General features: G+C 47.8%; 1 protein-coding gene across 2 annotated transcripts; it reads right to left on the minus strand.

The window, feature by feature from the left end:
* Positions 1-226: 226 nt before the first annotated feature.
* MAP2K7 (mitogen-activated protein kinase kinase 7) lies at positions 227-13,816 on the minus strand. 2 transcript variants are annotated; one of them, XM_044658694.1, is made up of 12 exons: positions 13,561-13,816; positions 12,226-12,273; positions 6,182-6,323; positions 5,755-5,821; positions 5,434-5,547; positions 5,076-5,195; positions 4,587-4,694; positions 4,019-4,198; positions 3,576-3,656; positions 2,984-3,126; positions 1,127-1,172; positions 227-991 (listed from the first exon to the last, which is right to left on the minus strand). In XM_044658694.1, exons 1-12 carry the CDS (start codon positions 13,796-13,798, stop codon positions 857-859), a joined length of 1,422 nt encoding a protein of 473 aa, XP_044514629.1. In that variant the 5' UTR covers positions 13,799-13,816; the 3' UTR covers positions 227-856. The 2 variants fall into 2 exon arrangements, with proteins under 2 accessions (XP_044514629.1, XP_044514630.1); XM_044658695.1 differs by lacking the exon at positions 12,226-12,273.
* Between the last annotated feature and the right edge of the window lie 1,404 nt (positions 13,817-15,220).

The following is a 15,220-nucleotide window of genomic DNA, read 5'->3' on the forward strand; positions in this document are numbered from 1 at the left end:
AGTCCCCACCACCTGCCTGCTGCTGAACCACTGCCACAAGCAGCCAAACACGACTTTGGTTAAAGTTTCTGAAGGTACCGACACCCCCATGTAAGAATCACCCCCCACCCCCCATATCCCCCAAATAAAATAAAATAAACTCCATAAAGGACCCCCTGAGATCAACAAGAGAAAAACTGACCCACTGCAGGCCACCTGACCCCACCCCCACCCCCAGCTGGCCAGATGCGCTCCTCTCCTGCCCCCACCACATTCCCAGAGACAAAAACCATGGGAGTGACACACACAGAGCAGCAAGCAACCCCTCCCAGGCCACCCTACCCCAGCCCTTGTGGCTTACAAATTGAATCCTCAAGCCAGAAGAGTGGGCACGAGAGAAGGCAAAGAGAGTAAAGATTCAGGCAGCTCTCTCCTGGGCTTCCAGGAGCCCACCAAGCCCAGAGGTTACAACTGAATAAATAGAGTCTAATGGTGGACCTGTCTTCCATCTTCTGTTCACAGTGTCGGGGGGGAGGGGGGCATTCAGCTCTCCCCCAGGAAAAAAGCCGGAGGCCTGATTGGTGCCAGTTTGTCCTCAGCTGAAAGGCAGGGGGTGGGGGGAGGCGGGTCTGGAGGGCCCCCACTTTGTCTTCAGCTCTCTGTGGCTGTCCATGTTTTCGTACTCCCTCCCCAGCTCCATGTGACATCTGGCCCGCCAGCATGGGGGGAGGCAAGTGGAAGACTGGTACGTCTTGGGGCCAGGGTGGCAAAGCCCCTACTGCAGCTGGAGTGGGGGGAGGAGCAGGCTGACTGGCCATTTGTCTTGCCCCCTTCTCCCCCAGCCCCTGCTGACCCTCCCAGGCTGGTCACCTCTTGGCTACCTGAAGAAGGGAAGGTGATGTTGGCTCAAGATGCTGCTAGTCCGGGGGGACTCTGTCTTCGCCATGACATCCTTGAACCAGGATGCCACATCCACTTCCAACATCTCATATCGTTTGATGAAGCTGTGTTCCTAGAAGAGACAGAAGCCAGGGTCAGACCTAGGAACCATAGCTGTAGAACTGTCTCTTCCCTCCTTCCTCACAGACCATGGAGAAGCTTGGTGCCCTAACTCCCAGCCCCAAGGAAACAGGCAACATGTACTCACAAGTAGCTTATTGTACTTTGGTCTCTTCCTGTGATCTTTAGTAAGGCTAGGGAATAAAAACAGATGTTATGAGCATGTGACATAGGAGCCCATTCCCTTTCTTAGAGTAGGGTAGGTGAGAAGGGATAGGACAGACATGGAGGCAGGGGAAGAAGAGTAGGAATGACTTGTTCTTCAAGTCAGTCTAGCCTGTCCTGCCCTTCGAAAAACTGAGGACCCCAAAAGGTTGCCATGTAATAGGTATACTCAAGCCCCCCTCTCTCAAGGAATCTATAAAGTGACTGTTCATGCTTTCAGAGGAGAGGAATCCCAACTTCCTAGCCTCCAATACGAGTCATCAGAGCCTGGAACATCTAAGAATGATTGAGGGCTCTTGGAAGGAGTTCTTGCCCTTTATTCCAAGAATGGGAACTTTGCTAGGGGAGGAAGGGAACTCATCCTAAGATGAGAGGGAAATGGCATAACTGTCAGAATTTAGGGCCAAAAAAGCCAGTGCTGGGCTTAACAATGTGTTTTGGATCAGAGATGGCTTTCCCACCCTAAATTGGTTGTCTTTTTCCTTCTCTCTCTACATCCTGCCTCATACGGCTCCCACTGTCATGTCTAAAGATACAGCTCTTCAAATGGCATCTCTAGTCCTGCTCTTGTATGTATATATATGCTCTTCTTAAAACATGCTGTTCAACACTGATCTGAACATTCAAGATAGTCTGCCCAGGGCACAGTCTGATAAGCCTCTCAACTCACCTCTCACAGGGTACTATGTAGCTGCCTTGAAGCACCACAGAGCTAAATGGCACTGAGTCTAGAGTCTACTAAAACCCCTCAATCTTTTCCACTTGAGCCAGGGTCTTGCTTTCCTCCTTCTGTTAAAAGGAGAACCGATTTCTGAAACACAAACTGGACTTCACATTTATCCTCATTAGATTTCACATTATTTGTTTGAACCCATTGCTCTGGCCTAGCAAGAGTTTTCTAAACCCTATCCTTTCCAGTTTCATCTCATTTCCAAAATGTATCCAACACGCAAAAAAAGCATCACTGTCGCTTATCCCTAGGGCACTTGCTCCCTGGAAACCTCCCTCTAAGCCTACATTTCCCCAACCATGACCACTCTTTGGGTAGGGTGATTCATGCCAATCCAAATCTATGTCTTATTTTCTTCTCCTCCCCTCATTTAAAAGCAGTACCCCTAGGATCAAGTCCTAGTTCCTAAGCCCTGTGGTTAAAAACCTCTACAGTATAGCCCCCACCTTTTCCCAACAGTCCTCAACAAGCACTATCCACTCCAGGCCAAGCAGGCCTTTTCAATTTCCACTCCTCCACACTCATGGCAATACCCTCTAATGCTCTTGCCAGTAATGTCCTTTCCTCTTCTTCTTCCCATCCCGTCCTGAATACTCCAGACCCAAATGATCTTTGCCCCTCAAAAAAAGTTACAGATTTTTATATTCTGAAACACAGAAGATAAAACTTATATAGGGTGTCCCAAAAGTCTGTGTGACATTTTAAGCTTATTAAAAACTTAAAAGTACCTCTTATTAATAAGCTTTAATAAACTTAAAACAGCACTCTGACTTTTGGGACATCCTGTATTTCAATGGGCGAATCAGTCAACTCTCCAACTTGATTGCCAACTCCTTGAGAAACCAGGTCTTGACCCTCTTTTGTATCTCCGCAAAGAGTTTAGAACAGCCTCTCTAGTCCCCCTTTACCATAAGCCCCACCCTAATCTCTAAGCCCATACTGGCCACAATTCTGCTAAATTAGGAAGTTGAAGAGTGGGCATGTGAGGAGTTGAGGGAAGATATGGAGGGAACTGAGAAACAAGGAGTACAGAAAGAGGAGAGGACTCACCAGTCTTTAACAAAGGACTGAAAGTCCACCGAGAAGCCCATATTACTGGGCAGAAGGGGTGGTTCTTCCTGCAGGACCTTGGTGAGGACCTCAAAATCAGTCTTGCAGTTCTTGTAGGGGAACTGCCCAGTTGCCAGCTCCACCTAGGTAAGAAGGGCTGAGAATGTGGTCACCTTCCCTGCTTCCTTTCCCTTTTTCTACCCTCTCTCCAACCCTCTCTAGTCAGGTCCCTTCTTGTCCTAAATTCTCTACCCTGCCTACTTTAACAGAATTTCAAAGTTGGAAGGTATCTCAAAGGCCATCCAAATCCAATTTGACCCTGAAGAAGACTTCTCTCTACAATACACTTGACAAGTAATTATCCAACATCTGCTTGAAGACCAGCAGTGCTGGAAAGTCTAACTACCTCTCAAGGCAGCCCAATTCTCTCCTAGTTTCAAATTCACCTAAAGGCTCTCAAAGACCTAACTTCATCATCTTCACACTTGTTTCATTTCTGTTTTGCAAGGCCTCCAACCCTCTATAGCTACTGCTTGGCCTCCCCTGTGCCCAGATGGCTGCTGGGGATCTTGCCTTGCTCTGTTTGGCTCACCAGTGAGATTCCCAGGCTCCACACATCTGCTCGGATATCATAATCAGGCTTAGTAGGGTCTGGAGGGTCTATCCGCTCCGGCTGGTAAGAAGGAAGACATAGAAAATGTTCTCACAGACATACTCATGAGGATAGGGTAAAACATACATCCTAGGACACCCCTGGGAGGGTTACCAAGAGGCCAGAGGACCAGCCCAAGTCAGTAACACCCAAGCTTATGGAGATAAAACAATCACTCTGGAATTTCGTAACATTCCTCCCATTTTCCCTCAATGCCGACCCTGAAAAGAACAACCCAGTTCATGATGATTTTTAAGAAGTAAAGTCTATGAAGGTGTACCCCAGAATTAGGTGATGACCCCCTAGGCTGTTATGATGTCTGGGCCTGATAAGGGTCTGTTTCCCACCTCTGGCTCATTCTATACCAAGCTGCACATTCTTACCGCCATGTAAGCTGCACAGCCAGCACTTCTCGTCTTGGCTTTGGAGTCTACCAGACGGCCACTGATCCCAAAGTCACAGAGCTTGATCTGGCCCCGCTCATCAAGTAGGATGTTGGAGGGCTTCACATCTCTGTGGATCACACCATGCTTCTCCTTCAGGTAATAGAGCGCCTTAACAATCTGCAACCACACCCAAGACTCTCTCACTGCCAGGTGGTGGAACAGGCACCCCTATTGCCCTAGCCCTCACTCATCTGTTCTGTTTAAAGGCCCTCCCCTTCCAGAACTCAGTGTTCTTCCTACAGCACCTATTGTAATGCAAGGATTACTTATTTCTCTATAACACTATCATACTTATGGAGCCTAGGAAGAAAAGGGTGTTGGCCCTCTTCCCCAAGCCTAAGCAGGAGGCAGAACACTATAAGACTAAACAGTGCAAAGCTCAAGGTCAACTCTTCCTCCTTCTAGCACCCATGGGTGAGGGGAAAGCTCAGAGGGGCCCAGTATCAAAGCACCTCTGGAGGAAGAGGTCCCTAATGGTGCCTACAATCCATCTCCACCTACTTACAGCCACAGTCATCTTGCCTAAGATCCGCTCTGGGATGGGCCCTTGAATTCTCTTCTTTAGTTTTTCAGCACAGGTGCCCATAAGTTCCATGGCAATGAAGACATCTGTCTGTGAAGGGACCGAGGGGAAAATAGCTGGGAGAGAGAAAAAGACCTCCCCACTTCCATCATCTTGTCTGTCCCTGGGATAGCATATTTCCAGATATTGTGAAACCATGGGAATATAGAGTTTGGGAAAAGAAGGGAGGAACCTCAGACATTTAGAGGAAAGTAGACAATATTTTTTAGCATCTTTATAAATCTAAAGTCATCCTATTAATTTATAAACCGAGAATGAATTCTGTGTAAATTGATTTGCTCATACAGGTATGTAAGGGACTAGGAAAAGGGAATGGCAAGAGAGTAGAGAATAGAAAATGTTTTATGGACTTCCTCTACCCCAGGCCACAAAGCAGAGTGCTTTCCATTCAACCCTGCCTTGGTCACTCACATTTGTGATGAACGTCCCAAAGCATTGAACAATGTATGGACAGTCATGGCTCTTGAGCACCACATCCAGGTCCATGAGAATTCGTTTGTTCTCTTCCTTGTTTCCAGAGCGGCGCATTTGCTGCAGAAGATCAGAGGAGCTGCAAGGTCTGGGAAGGAAGGCGATGGGGGTGGGGAGGGTCTCACCTGGATTGGGACAATGTGACCTGCCTTCTTAAAGGGCTCTTTATCAATCTAAGAAAGGCAAAGGAGAGGGCTCTCACCCTGGATCCATAGATAAAGAATGGGAGAACTTTGATCAACAGGTCTGAGGAAGGAAGATGGGGTGGGGGGTAGGGGGGTGGAGGCTGGTGTCTCACCTTGACAGCAAGGATGTGGCCTGTCTTCTTGAATCGCATCTTCCAGACCTGGCCACATGTGCCACTGCCCATCTCACCTAGGTTCTCCAGGTCATTGATCTCCGCCTGGTACCTCTGAGAAAAGATGAGGAACAAGGTAATTCCCATCACAAATGCTGTTCCCATCTTTGCCCCTCCTACCCACTGTTCCCTGCCCAGGAATTTCTAGAAAGTTTTACCCCAAGGCTCAACTATTCATACACACATCCTGTTCAGATCCCTATTTCTGCTACCAGGGGAGCAGGCAGGAAGGGGGAATGGATAACAGACGGTTGTTCTCACCTGGCCTCCAATGGTCAGGTAGCCTGTCTGTTTCATGATTTCCTGCAGCTTCTGGTCAATTTCTATGCTGAAGGGAAGAGAGATTAGGGGGTGGTGACCCTGAGGAATAGACACTTAGCCTCTGGTGGCCCCCAAAACAATTTCACCCAATTGCAAACTTCATCGATTTTTCCTACCCTAATGGGAACACCTGGTCTAATTCCTTATGTTTCCTATTCCAAAATTCCCCTCTGGTTTCCTCCCCTTCTCCCACTGCCCCACAGCTTCTTCTCTTCCCATCCTGCCAAATCCCAGGGCTTTCTCTAAAGCCATCCCCTCTTTCCAAAGATCAGCAATATCCCCTTCCATCCTCAGATGTTTGCCCTTCTGTCTAAAGTCCCACTCAGACTCGTAAACTGCAGACCATCTTCTAACCCTTTCTACTTACCTCTCCATGCTACGTGGCATGAACAGTGGTGGTGGGAGCCCCAACATGTGCCGGGGACGAGCTGGTGGGGTGGGTTGCTGAGGGGAGCTCTCAGAGGAAGGTGATCGGCTACCCCCGTCATTGGCCAGAGGGAGCTGCAAAGCTGTGAGAAGAGGAGTGAGGAAAGGAACAGCCAGGGGTGTAAAGGAGAAGAAGAAAGGTCAGTTTTCCAAGGACAGTCCACCTTCCAGGTCCCACAAGTGTACACAGAGCTTCTCCATTCACTAAGGAATCCTAGGAGATGCCAGAAAGTACCTCCAAGAGAGGGCCTAGTCATTAATCTTCCCACTTCCCCAAAGTGGCAGAACAGACCCAGGGTATCAGCCATCTGGCTCTGGACCAGATATCAGTGACCTGCTTGCAGGTCACCCCTTCTCCTATAATGAAGGGACAGAGAGAACTCTCAGTCATGCTCTGTTCTAAACCTATTTGACTCCCCGCTTTCAGGAGAAGTGAGGTGACCAAGTGGCCCCATCATTCAGTCCTGAATGTCAGGAAAGGTAATCCCAACTTCCTGCCCTCTCCTCAAGGAAAATCACTCCCTAGTTTTGAGGGCAATAGTAGCTGAAGGCCATTCAAAAGACTGAACAATAAAGGACATCCACTTCTCCTTCTCCCTCCCAAATCCCAGACAGGTAAGAGGTTGGCTTTCAATCAGCTGCAAGTACTAACTATTACAGATCTTAAAGAGTTTAAGAATACACAAGTATTGACTTGTATCTATCACTTTGACCTCAGGGAAGGGGCTAGTTTCTCTTTCTCCCACTCTTCTGATTATAGCGGGAGAAACTAAGACGGGAGAAGATGTTCAAGAGGGCTAGAACTCCAACTAGAGATTGTCTTTGCCACTCCAAAAGAAACAGGTCTAAGTTGGGCACATCTGCACCTTGATAAAGAAGGGGTCTGGGAAAGGGAGAAAAGACTTGATTTCCTGATACCCTTCAGAACCCCAGTCTGCCCCAGGAACATTATCTCCTCCACCGACAGAGTTTCAGCACCCCCACCCAATTCCCAGGGCTTAAAAGAAAGCAGATGGTGAGTTGAGGAGAACCTCAAAACTCTAAGCAGTAGAAGGAACCTGAGGGATTATAGCTGACCCCCTCATTTTAGAGATGGAAAAAGTGAGGTCTAAAGTGGGCAAACCACTTGTCCAAAATCATGATGTTAAATAGGACAGGGCTCTTTTCTCATCTCAATGCAAACAAGCCCCTAAATGCTTCACAATTCCCAGGGCCTGGCTTCCAACATGACACAGGGAGGTCCCAAGCCTTGGCGAGAAGACATATGGAGCCCATTTGCAAAGTTGATCCAAGTTCATGCCCTCTCCTCGGAAGGGGAAAGCTGAGAACAAACTGAGCACGAACTAGGCACCCAGCTGCCCAGCCTTCCACTGTCAGTTCCTTACTATGGTTCTGCATAGGGTAGGCTTCTAGTGGGCCTTTTCCCGATGCCCATCTAGCCCCATAGCAAAGGGAGAGATGGAAACCAAAGGGCTGGGAGGGGCAGGTTCCCAGGAAGTCAAAGGAAACTCAGGAGTCCAGCATCCTCTTCAGCGGACTCCCCCTGAGAAGCAAACTGAGGTGGAATAGGGAAATCAGACCTCCTGACAGCCTATCAAATGATATCACATCAAGCAGCCTGCATGCAGGAGAGCTGGCCCCTTCATGCAACTAACAGCCCCCAGGAGGGGCAGGACATGCTGCAGGCAGGCAGGCAGGCAGCCACTCTGGGTGGAATGGAGGATGGGAATGAGGATGAGGAAAAAAGGAGTAACACTTAAGAGTTAATGGAGAAAGAGGAGTAGGAGGCCGGGAAAGAAAGATAGCTTTAAACATGTAAACATAGGAATTTGAACTGCCACGAGGAGAATATTGGGAGAAGGGAGAAAGAAAAACACTGAGGGTCAGGAGAGGAAAACTGTAGAAGCAACCCATGAGTCCTATTATTCTGCTAATTAGGATCATAAGGGGAGAGAATAGGAGCAAGAGGGCTCATGAAGGAAGGCTCTCTCAACATAGTGGTAACCATCTGCTAAGGACAGGGCAGGAGCTACTAAACGGAGACAGAGGCTTAAAATAAGTAGAAAAGATGAGATGGATTGAATGGGGAAACCAGGATAGTGAAAAGGGGAAAAAAGAACCCTTCCAAGGCTGTTCTACCCTGGCTTAGTGGGAAACTTCCCTTAGAAAATTTTCTGACCTTGTCCTATGTCTTCAGCATTAATAGGTAGAAGTTTGAAGGTAAACACCACTGGTTCTCCTATTTGAGAGAAAGGGAGTCCATTCCACTTAGGTCCTTCAAGAAGTATATCTAAGGCTTATATGCCTTCCCCAAATAGGTGGACCACAAAAATGACAATAATGATTCCCAAGTCAGTCTTCCATTAAATAGGGTGGAGGACAGCTCCTCTCTCTTCTAAGATAGGTTTGTCTCTAGGGAGAACAATTCCCCTGGGGAAACAGATGGGTAGTTCTTTAGAATCAATGTCTTTTAGTCTTATTTCAACATGAGAAGCCAGTTCAATTAGGTGAGGCAGTAGGACTCTGAAAGACTGGAATAGCTGTCCTACCCTCCACCCTACAGGTTTCTCAGGTATAAAGGTTTCTCTTGTTTAACCCTGAATGAATTAAATTAAGGGGAAAGGGTTTTGTCCACTGAGGCCACTCTGGAGGTTTGGGCATCCCAGAAGCCTGTCAAAGCATAGTTCCATAATAAATGTTTATTGAGCTGGTGGCAGTAAAGACAAGGCCCAGTTACAAACTAAGGAAGATCTTGTGGAAAGATGGTCTGAGGTTGTTTTAAATGCTGCTCCTCTTCTCACCTCAATTATTTCTTTGTGGTCACCATTACCCATATACTCTTTGTGCTGCTATTTTAAGGTAAAAGCTTTCTTCCATGCCACCTTAACTACTCTTGCTCTTGAGATGACTGCCCATATACCTCAACCTCCTGGAGATTTCCCCACTTCTTATCTGTACCACTTGTACTAGGGCCAGCCCAGGTCCATTAGCCTCTTACCATCTTGCTACTGGAATTCCTGTCTGGCCATTAAGTCCACCTTAAGCACCTTAACTATGAAATGAGAATCAATAGCTCAGATCCTTGGGAACAGGGGACTACCATAGGGGAAACAAAAAGGTTCAGAGTATCATCCATGACTTGGAGGGACTTGAGAGACTCTTTACACCAACCCTTACATTTCACTAGTCCCTAAAATAAGGAGAGGGAACAGGCCAAGGGTTAAGACTATAGAAAGAAGAGATGGGGGTATGCTTTCTGCCCTTTTAGGCTCACCCCATCTTCCAAGTCAGAGAGTCTAGATGAGGAACCAGGCTAAAGAAAGACTATTCCCTGGGGCAGCTGGGTGGCTCAGTGGATTTAGAGTCAGGCTTAGAGATGGAAGGTCCTAGGTTCAATTTTGGCCTGACATCTCCTAGCTGTGTGAACCTGGGCAAGTCATTTAACCCCCATTGCCTAGCCCTTACCACTCTTCTGCCTTAGAACCAATACAAAGTATTGATTCTAAAACAGAAGGTAAGAGAGGAAGGAAGGTAAGAGAGGAAGGAAGGTAAGGGAGGGAGAGAGGGAAAGAGGGAGGAAGAAAGACTATTCCCAAGGCTGTCTTTTCTTGTCACTGAAACTTCCAAATGAACATCTAAAAGTGGGAGACATCAGAGCTGAGGAGGACTTAAGACTGTCTAGTTCAATTCCCTCTCTTATTTGGAAAGGAACCATACCAGTGCAGACTCTGGCTCCCTGATTCAACTCTGCCTGCCCACATTATCAAAGGACAGCCAGAGGAGAGGCTTGAAAGGCTAGAGAATGTGAAACAAAATTCTTCTTTTAGATAGCTTCCTAGTCTCCTCACTTTCATCTCTCCCATATCCAAACTGCAGCTAAATCCTATCAATTCTACCTTGACAACAACTCTCACATCTGTAACCACCTCTCCTTTGACATTGCCATCATCCTGTCATAGGCTCTCATCATTTCATGCCTGGACTATTGTAATAGTGCTGGTTGGTTTTCCTGCTCCAAGACTTTCCTCATTCTAAATCATCTTTAACTCAACTGTCAAAATGATCTTCCTAAAAGTGAAGGCCTGGCTATGCCACTCTCCTATTCCATAAACTCCAGTGGCTTCCTGTTGTCCTCAGGATAAAATATAAGTCCCTTAGTCTGGCTTGTAAAGTCCTTCATAAGCAAGTCCCTTCCTATCTTTCCAGTCTTGTTATATCCTTGTTTTCCTCCTTGCTATTCATTGCACAAGACACTCCATCTCTCTCTCTGTATCTTTTATAGTGATATCTAGCATTTGTATAGCACTTCAAGGTTTGCAATGCATTTTACAAATACCCCATTTTATTGCCACAATAACCCTAGAAGGGTAGGTGGTATTATTATTCCCATTTTACAGATGAGGAAAGTGAGGTAGAAAGAAGTTTGTCCAGGGTCACATAGGTAGTATCTGAGGCTAAATTTGAACTAAAGTCTTCCTTACTGGATTTTGTGCTCTACCTGGGATAGTGCCACCAGACTGCCTTTTCTTTTTCTTTAAAAACAAAAACCAAACTAACAAAAGAAAAACCCTTCCCTTCTTAAAAAAACAAAACAAAACACCTAAGTATTGGTTCTAAGGCAGAAGAATGGTTAAGAGCTAGGTAAGTGAGGTTAAGTGATTTGCCCAGGGTCACACATCTAGGAAGTATCTAAAGCCAAATCTGAACTCAGGACCTGGCTCTCTATCCACTGAGCCACCTAGCTTCCCCTGGCTACCTTTTCAATGGCTGTCCTCCATGCCTGGAATTCTTTTCTTCCTCACTTCTGCTTCCTGCCTTCCTTCAAGGTTTAGCTAAAATCTCAGATTCTCCAAGAAGCCTTTCCTCTGAGATTATCTCTAATTTATTTTGTATGTATCATTTGTACATATCTATATACAGACAAATCTTGTCTGCATGTTGTTTCCCCTACCAGACTGGGAGCTCCTTGTGGGCAAAAACCCTTCAGCTCTTCTTTGTATTACTATGGCTTAGCACAGTCCCTGGCACACAGATGTTAACAAATGCTGACTTGACATGGAAGATGAGAACTGAGAGACAAGGAGGCCTCCATCACTGTCTACATCAGTTAGCTGACTCTGCTTCTAGGTCCTGTATGGCTATTCTGCTTCATCTCAGGCAGCTGCATAGAAACTGGACCCCAGAGGCAGAAGACAGGGTGGGGTAGTTGGTCAACCAGGTCAGCAGGAAGACAGGCAAAATATCACACTAGGCATTGTATTTGAGTGAATTTCAGGATGGAATAGGTCTCAAGACAGTCCCACCACTAAGCAGTGGGCTTGCTCCTCCAATTCTGATAGTGACTCAAGGGCAAAAAGTAAGGGAAAATTGAGGAGGAAGATCCTATTCTTGGTAAGTGCTGACTCAGGGGAAAAACCTAAGTGGCTGAGGGCTATATAATGGGCAAGAACGGAATAGCAAGAGTCTAATTCTCGGTTTCCTGGATTCAACCTGAAGCACTGTTTGGGGTATGGCCCTAAAAGTACTAAAAAACAGGGGGACATGAGATACAAAACTAATCAGGAAAGGATGTTAAGAGAGAACTAATTAGAAAACTAACTCACTCTTACACTCTCTCTCTCTCACACACACACAGATAAAGTCAATCAGCAAGAAGCACATAACATACCATAGCCAAAGACTAAGACATACATACTTTTTTGGATAGAAAAGAGCCATCCACACCTGCACTCAATCTCAAAGAGGAAGCCAAAAAGTTAAAGGCTGACAGAGATTATACATCAATCTACAAAGAAAGGCATGATGAGCAGAACAAAGAGGCAGAGAGAGCCAGGAACAGGTAGACAAACACACTGGCTCAGGTAGAGAAAGAGAAAGATAGTCAGACAGGGATAACTGAATACATAGCGATTCTATGCGGGCTGAAGGCAGCAAGTTAAGTCAATGATGCAGAAGTCCAAGCGGTGATGATAAAAAGGCTGGTACCTGCTCGTTGGGACGGGGCAGGAGCAGGGCTTAGAGTGATCACAATAACTGGATGGGGAAAAGGAAGAAAAAAAAAACAACACCACAATAAATAACAGAAACTACCAATTCATCCAAAGGAAAGAAATCAAATCATAACAAAGAAGAAAGGGGAAGGGGAGGCATCAAATCAATTTGTGGGAAAGAAATGAGGAGAAAACCAGCAGAGATGGGAGAATGGAATGGAATCAACAATGAATGCAGACACCTGAAGGGAACCCCCCTCCCCCAATAATTTTCTTTCTCTGATTAAAGGGGACCAGTCACACTTCTCACCAATCCAATCCAGTGTCAACTGTACTTCCTGGGAACTCACAGCTGATCCCCTAAATGCTCAGCATTAGCTGGGCACGGGTAAATGGTATTATTCACCCGTCTGGAAGATGGTCCCAATGGTCTCCTGCCTTTTACCTCCCAAAAAACAGTGGCCTTAACAGGTGAGGGACTTGGGCACTCTCAGAAAGGAAAGGAAAGGAGAAGACTGGAATCCCAGAATCAACTGGAGGAGGGGGGCAAGTAGAGGGTTGGGGGAGCTCAGGTAGCAACTGGATAAGAAGGCCCAGGTTCCCAAACGCAAGTTTTTCTCTCCTTGTTGTTAAATAAGGAGCTCTCTCCTGTATCTACAAAATGCTGGGGGAGTGAGGGTCTCCTTCCTTAGGCCATCATTGGAAAAACTGTTGAAATCCTGCAGAAAGGTAATCCTTTGCTCCCCTCCCTCCTCCAAAAACTAAGAGCCAATTCCTTCTTGGCTCTGGGGGAATCCTAACATCAGATAATGAGAAAGGAGAATGTGCTATTTATTTATAAATACTTGGGAGTGGAATGGGAAGAGATGGGGGACCAAAAGTTCCCCCCAAGTCTGGGAGAGGGAGAAGAGGAGGGAGGGGAGAAAGAAGACTCCTTTCCCGAGAGTTTAGGAATTAGAATTCCTCCCTCCTTACTACCCCCCCCCAAGGGGATTTGGGAAGGAGGAAGGAAGAAGCGGGCGAAAAAGGGAGGAAGTCTGGGGAGGGGCTCGCGAGTTTCTCGGTCCCCCCACCCCCGTCAGGCAAGAGGGGACCGGAAGTCTTTCCCCTCCTCTAGGCTTGGAAAACGGCCCTGGGTCAGGGTGACCCTCTCTCCCCTAGTCAGGAGAGGGAAGGGGAGTATCAGGAGGGAGGGGAGCCTGGAGGAGAAAAGCAAAGGGGCTCCGGAAGTCGAAGGCGGAGCTTACGCTCCGGGGGAGGAGTCTCGTGTCCTGACGCCCCGCCCACCTCCCCTCCCCCCTTTCCCCTCCCCCGCTGCAGACTTCCTTACTCGGCCTGGGCCGCTGCGGACTGATCTCCAGGTTCAGGTCGATCCTCCGCCGGGCCTCGCGGTTTTCCTGCTTCAGCTTCGCCTCCAGGCGGGATAGCTTCTGTTCTAGGGAGGACGCCGCCATCTTCCCCACCGCCGCCGCCGCCGCCGCCGCCGCCACCGCGCACCTCCCGCCCGTCCGACCCTCAGACAAACACCGCACTGCGCTTGCGCTGGAATGACCCCACCAGGCCTCCATCCCGCCCCATACTGCGCATGTCTGTATCTGTCACCGCCCGCCCTTCCCTTTCGGAGTTCACTGCGCCTGTGCTCTCCCCCTTCCTCCCGCCCCTGTCCCCGCTACTTGTTCCCCGAAGGCCAACGGTGCGCAAGCGTGGCAGGAAGGCTCGCGCCACCTAGGGATCGCCTCCGGCCACGGAGAGCAATCCGTACTACGCCTGCGCGGGGACGCCCATGGCCTCCTGAGAAGAGCCGGGGAACCTTATGGCTACGGGGACCGCTTTCATGCCAAGAGAAGGAGGGATTCCTGGGCGCAAGTGCGCGCTGGCTCGGCCGCTGTTGGGGAGAGGACTCCGCGGCGCGTGCGCCCTTGGGGGGCGGGACCAGCTTTTTTCGGTCACGGGGCGTTAACGTTCGATTCCATTTGTCGCTCTGGATTAGTTGGGGTACTCTCAGGGATTGAGTCAGAAAAGTGGGATCTGTGACCCAAGAGTTTTATGGGACCCTCGACGGGGTTGAACCTGCCTCCTGGCTCCCACTTGTCCTGCTTTGGCTGACATACCCCCTGGGGCGATGTTTTTATTGTCTAATTACTACATCCAGAGCTTGATTACTCCTCACTAATTGAGACCCAAGGTTAATGTCCAACCCTCAATTGGACCATTAAGGGCCTGGGATTATAGCTGGATTCGTTGAGCTGGAAGGCACCTGGGAAAGCATCATTTATTGGAGGAAACTGAGGCACAGAGCGAGGGGAAGGCCTTCCTTGCAACCAGGTGGCACCAGATCTGGGCCTTTCAGGGTTCCTCCTGATTGCTTAGTACAAGTGCTTTTTCTAGGACAGAATACTGACCTTTCCTGGGCCCAGGCAAACACCTGGCAAATTCAGGCCAGTGGACAGTGAAAGCAACAGACCAACAGCCTGTTGGCTCTAGGATGAAAAACCAACTCTTTATTCTTTTGATGGCCAATGAAGATTAGGCCTGGAAAGGGCCCACTTACTAAGGAAATGTTTGAATTGGAAAGCTTGTGTGAGTACAAGGGTCAATAAGATGAGAGCCCAGCTGTGGAGATAGATAACCCTGGCATTGAAGACACATTGGAGTAGGATTCTGGAAGCAGCATCAAAGAGACCCCTTTTCTTATACCAGAATCTCTAGAGTAATGAGGAGACTACCCCAATCCTCTCATGCCTTGACCAAGAAGGAGGGTTGAGAGCCCTACTATTTTATGCCAGAACCCAATCTTTTATTTATCTCTTCCCTCTTTCCCTCATGAATCATGTCTTATCAGTTAGAGCTAGGCTTTGAGCCGATTTTTCTTTGGGTCAGTTGATGACTCCATCAAAATATGGATGCATGCTACCTGAGCTTTGTTTTTTTGGTTTGTTTTTTTAAGATTGTTTTGTACTTTGAAATTTTTTTTCCAGAAAGAAGATTAT

This window comes from Gracilinanus agilis, chromosome 1 (genome assembly GCF_016433145.1).
Source record: "Gracilinanus agilis isolate LMUSP501 chromosome 1, AgileGrace, whole genome shotgun sequence".
NCBI lineage: Eukaryota > Metazoa > Chordata > Mammalia > Didelphimorphia > Didelphidae > Gracilinanus > Gracilinanus agilis.